Genomic DNA, 5,125 nt, shown 5'->3' on the forward strand with positions numbered 1-5,125 from the left:
CCACCTACATTCTTGTGCTCGTAATTTCTTCTATTCAACCTTCTAGCCGAGACATAAAACGTCCGTCTATTCACTGGTAGATGGCGCTAGACGAAGATATGCAGAATTCCAACAATTTTTATTTCGATGTTTTGTTTTCATCATTTTGTTGATGTAAAATAAGACAAATTATTCATTATTTTAATCTAAAATGAATATGGTTATGTTTCTAAGCACGCCGTAGAAAACTGTTGCAATAAAATCAAGATAATATTCTAAAATACTCATTTATTCCTCTAAAACAATCACACTTGTAAAATCTTATTAATAACATTCATATATCTAGACAGCACACTGACATCAGTATTATTTGCGCATTTATCAACACTGACGCATTCTCCATTTGCATCTCGCAGAAGTCCTGGGGAGCATATGCAACCGCCCTTGCATAGGCGAGTGCATATTGGCTCGGGGTCGTCGCATGAAGGCTCGCATTGCCCGTTGCAGAGGTCATATGTTTCGTTGTCGTTTAGGCATGGTTCTGGAAGAAATGGAGGGGATGGTTATAGAAAACTTTTAGTATCTGTTAATTTTGCAAAACTGTATAGGTAGATATGGGATGGACGAAACACAAAGAGTTTGTTAAATATAAGAGAGGAAGACCTCAAAGTAGAAGGAGCACGAACAGGGAACTAGTTCTAGTTCTTCTCAAGACTAATCTGGACTTTTTCATTTAAGTTAAACGCATTTCCCTAAGTGACACTCCATGGTATTTTTTCTAAGCCGAATTCGATCAATCAAGTTTTATTGGGACCATCTCGTGCATCCCCATAGAAAGTTCATTAAGTCAATATCAAAGTACGTAAAAACGCTAGTTCCACTCCCTCCCACTTAACTTACCAACAGGACATTTATCCAGCGTAACACACTGGTTATTGACCGTGTCTCGCACATAACCAGACTTGCAGAAGCAGCCCATCCCGCACGCGAGCCCGCAGATCAGGGGCTCCGGTTGCTTGCAGGTGAGGGGACACGCTGTTCCGCAGGACAGGAACTCCTCGTTAGGACCGCAGACTTCGCTTTTACCTGAAACATAGGTTTGGAGTTGAATATTTAGACCCTCTTTCAATTACGAGTCACGATAAATGGGAAAATAGCATTTGAGAACTAAGGTAAAACGTAAAACCATTTAGCTAGTACGTGTCATGGTAGTTTTGACAGACAAAAGGCCCCATAGCCATGACTGTTAAGAAGATAGCTTGAAATCTTCCTCATTTTGCTTGCTCGTATAAAATTATCGTCTCATCAGACTATAAGGGTCGATAATTAAGAGTGCCTGTGTTAGCACAAAATACATGAGCCCTATAACACGTTCCGTGCAGAAACCGTGGACAATCTATCTGGTGCATATTCAATTATTTGGTTCCTCTATTTTTAAACCAGTACTCACCAACACACTGATCAGTAGTAACACAAGTGCCATTATCGTTCCTCAAATAGCCAGCTTTACAGAAGCAACCTTCAATACAATCCTCGGAGCATATGACGGGACCCTCAGGGTTGGAGCAATTGAAGGGGCACGCTGACCCGCAGAGCAGGAACTCTTCGTTTTGGGGACATTCTTCTGTACAATGAGAAAGATTATTTAAATGTGTTAGTAGAACCAGTGGTGCCTGACGTGGCTGCGAGATTGTTCGAAAGTGTTACCGCGGCCATATGGTACATAAAGGGTTTGAGAAGCAAGCAACATATGGGTTGTAGTCAGTAAGAGTCTGACACTCCTTCACGCTGCTAGCCTACAGCAGGAGAGGTCATTTAATGATTTTCCATAAAAAAAGTAGAAACATAGTGGCATAATAAAGTGTAAAAGTCGTTTCAAAATTATTGGTATTGATGGATTTTATTGGGGCGAAAATTAATGGGTTTAGAGCTGATAAATAAGCACGATAATGATTAGAAAATTAATTGAGAATACGAGTACATGAAATGTTATAATCATATGTCCTTCACACTACCTGGTAGTATACAGTTTGTGAGTGTGTGAGGATTTTGATAAAACTTAACAGTAGATACAAATCAGAATAACCTACAAGTATGTTAATTGGTTCGGGTGAAATATTAGTTTTATCTGCTCAAAATAAACACCCTCTTGATTTACATTTGATTAAATCTCAATAAGCACTCTAAACTATCAATCGCCAATGCTTTTACAACCTTAACCAAGCGCACGGAACGAGCTCAATCGACTGAAAGAGCCTCAAAAAACACGCGGAACTTTATCGGAAAACGATTTTCTTCGATAAAAAGTCTCAATAAAATCGATTAATTGACTTGTAACTAATTGCCCTACTCGTTTCACAGTTGATTTGCTAATTCCCCTTACTGTTTCATTTTAAACTGTGATTTTGATTGAAAATTGATTTTCATATTAATTTGTTTTAATTTGTTGTTATTGAACGAATGGTTATTGAGTGACTGTTTGTTAATTATTTGCGGTTGTCATGGTTACTGTGAAGTCAAAAATGAGGGTTTAAATCTGGGTTTGTGAATATATTGGTGGTAGAAGTAAAAGTACTCAACCTAAATGACTTGATTAATTCAGATATATCTAATTTTAAATGTGAAATAACAAACTCAAAGAAAAGACGTACTGTGATGTGATCTGTTCAAATAATGATCTTTCGAAGAAAATACGCATTTATTTTATTGTTTTTGGTAATAATAACAATGCACGAGTCTGAAAATGTTACGTTGCGTGAGTATATTTCAATTGTATCAGTAGAATAATAAAAATAAAGATGAAGAACACAGGATTAACATATTTTTAAGTTCTTATAGACAAAATTCTTATTTGATTACGGAAAGAAGGATTGGAAAAAAACAAAAGACTGTCTAACTAACAGACACAGTATTCTGGCGTGATTCTGCCACAATTTGGCGTCTAATCACGAAAAAAGGACCCGGTACTTATATGAAATCTTTTTGCAATATATTTTAACGACGTTTTGGCACATTTTTACTAACAAGAAAACGTGTGATAAAGAAAAACAACTTTTTAACCTATCAGAATTTCGTTATTCAAAACATTTCATTCGGCCACATCATGGGCAGCTAAATTCACTTCGCTAACAGCTTCGGAGGAGCAAAGTTATATGACAAGGTCTACAGCATGATCTTCATTACTTTCAGGCAAGGAATGTCCAGCAGATGAAGTGCACAAATCCTGTTCTTTCCACGAAGAGTACACGTGCTGGGCGCAGCCAGATCGCATGGAGAGGGTCAAGTCTCCTGCTAGAAGACTGCCCCATTGCAGGACTGGATGTTATTGCAAGTAAGACTGACAGTATCACACTAACAATGTGAAGGCTAAAGGAAAAACCGTGGGTGGGAAGCTGGTCAATCTAATATTTATCAGTCTATGCCAATAGCATTTGTATAACTAATCCAGGAAACTTAGTGGCATTATTCAATATTGCTAATTAAATAAATTATTTCAGCTATTCAAATTAGACTCAAAAACAGAATTAACCATCTATAGGTTTGTTCATGTCTAGCTTTAAGTTCAATATGCCACGAGTATGGCAAGAAGGATTATTTCCAAAACTGTACCTAGGTATTTAATTATAACGGGAAGATAAAAAAACAAAGACCCATTCATGTAGGTACATACATACGTTTAGATTCTAGCTCTTACAACAATAACACAAAATAATGTCCTTCTTTTTCTATTTTTCAGGAAGGGTTTAGTTCGCGAATATCCCGGTGGCCCATGCATTGTGACCGCTGGTTGCCGCAACCGAAAACTACAGTCGGTGCTGAAGCATTTACCCACAGGTTACCCTTACTCGCCACGGGGAGGAATTTATTTTTAATGTGGTCTTGTAGAGTGTAATTAGAGGTATACTCCGTTGCAAATTGATCTTAGTACTAAATCATTAAATTTTATCGAATCATTAAGTATTTTTATTGGTAAATTCAAATTTAACACTGCTTATTGAATGGGCTTTCATTCGAATACTACTGAATTGATTTTAAGAGTATTTTTTTACGCAAATAGCCTGAGAAAGAACACTCTTTTTATCCCTTTGCAGAAGCTTTAGCCATATTATAGCGATTAATTCAATTAAAACACAAGGTTTGGTTTCTGGATAAACATTAAAAAAAAAAAATAGAAATAAAAAAACTTACCTTTAGCAATAAAAATACCGGTACTCAACGCCACAAAAGAAACGGACAACAAAATATACTTCTCAAAAACCGACAACATTTTTCTGTTTTTTTCAAAAATTCTTTTCAAAACAACCGCCTTTGTCAGAGTATCGATATATTCTGATTATAACAAAAGTGCTAAACTAGGGTTTTTATTCGACCTCAAATTCAATAGTTTTTGTATGCCAATAAAAATGTATCATCCTTGAGTAATGCAATGGACCGTTGCAATAAAAAACTAGGTAGGTACGTACATTTGGATCATTCTGGAAACTATTACACAATTTTCTATGGAATTGTAACGAATTATTTAATGTATTTGTGTTTTGTGTTATACATTGCATTGTTAAATAATAAAGTGTTGGTGCAATCGTATTTTAATCGGTCTGTTTTGGTTTTGGAGCTACTATTTATAATCTAGACATACGCCACATAATTCAAGTTTGGGTTTTTTGGACAACCCAAACTTAAACTTAAATTATGTAAAATCAAAGAAAGACTTACCGCAAGATTGTCTTTCTTCACTATATCAAACATTTAAAGTGTGTTCAGTAGTTTTAGCATATAAGCCAGACAAACAGACAGTTACTTTTGCATTTATGCATTTATGATATAAGTTAGAAAAAAACAAGGGAACAGATGCTTTTCATTTACAATATAAGGGCCCTCGCACATGAGTGTGTATTATAAAGCTGTTTGCACACGAGCCGCTGTTTGCGAAGCGATCGCGTTACCTTGATTGGATGGTCAGACAAACATACTGTATTATAATATTATAATGTTTCTATGGGCAATTGATATAAATAACTGGTGAATTTCACCATTAATGTCATACATAGGGAATACTTGATTCCACCGAATGTTTAGTACCTATTACCTACCAAACAATTTTAGGAAATAACTTTAAACTGAACTTATTACCCCAAAGGGTGTTATT

General features: G+C 35.9%; 2 protein-coding genes across 2 annotated transcripts; one reads left to right on the forward strand and one right to left on the reverse strand.

Annotated features, from left to right (window-relative positions):
- Positions 1–284: 284 nt before the first annotated feature.
- LOC110373214 (inducible metalloproteinase inhibitor protein) lies at positions 285–4,246 on the reverse strand. Its single transcript, XM_064039039.1, has 3 exons — positions 4,168–4,246; positions 1,430–1,603; positions 285–520 (listed from the first exon to the last, which is right to left on the reverse strand). The coding sequence occupies exons 1-3, from the start codon at positions 4,244–4,246 to the stop codon at positions 285–287; spliced, it is 489 nt and encodes a 162-aa protein (XP_063895109.1).
- LOC110373215 (uncharacterized) lies at positions 2,684–3,913 on the forward strand. The gene is made up of 3 exons (XM_064039077.1): positions 2,684–2,734; positions 3,169–3,310; positions 3,716–3,913. The coding sequence occupies exons 1-3, from the start codon at positions 2,707–2,709 to the stop codon at positions 3,849–3,851; spliced, it is 306 nt and encodes a 101-aa protein (XP_063895147.1). The 5' UTR covers positions 2,684–2,706; the 3' UTR covers positions 3,852–3,913.
- Positions 4,247–5,125: the final 879 nt, after the last annotated feature.

The sequence above is a fragment of the Helicoverpa armigera genome, chromosome 18 (assembly GCF_030705265.1).
Source record: "Helicoverpa armigera isolate CAAS_96S chromosome 18, ASM3070526v1, whole genome shotgun sequence".
NCBI classification, from domain to species: Eukaryota; Metazoa; Arthropoda; class Insecta; order Lepidoptera; family Noctuidae; genus Helicoverpa; species Helicoverpa armigera.

Excerpts from the sequence above, each read along its gene's own strand:
- LOC110373215 (XM_064039077.1), top strand. The coding sequence starts at position 2,707 with ATGCACGAGTCTGAAAATGTTACGTTGC. Across the intron at positions 2,735-3,168 it reads GTCTGAAAATGTTACGTTGC|GCAAGGAATGTCCAGCAGAT; the intron begins GTGAGTATATTT and ends CATTACTTTCAG. Across the intron at positions 3,311-3,715 it reads AGGACTGGATGTTATTGCAA|GAAGGGTTTAGTTCGCGAAT; the intron begins GTAAGACTGACA and ends TCTATTTTTCAG.
- LOC110373214 (XM_064039039.1), bottom strand. The coding sequence starts at position 4,246 with ATGTTGTCGGTTTTTGAGAAGTATATTTTGTTGTCCGTTTCTTTTGTG. Across the intron at positions 1,604-4,167 it reads CGGTATTTTTATTGCTAAAG|AAGAATGTCCCCAAAACGAA; the intron begins GTAAGTTTTTTT and ends CTCATTGTACAG. Across the intron at positions 521-1,429 it reads TACTACTGATCAGTGTGTTG|AACCATGCCTAAACGACAAC; the intron begins GTGAGTACTGGT and ends CATTTCTTCCAG.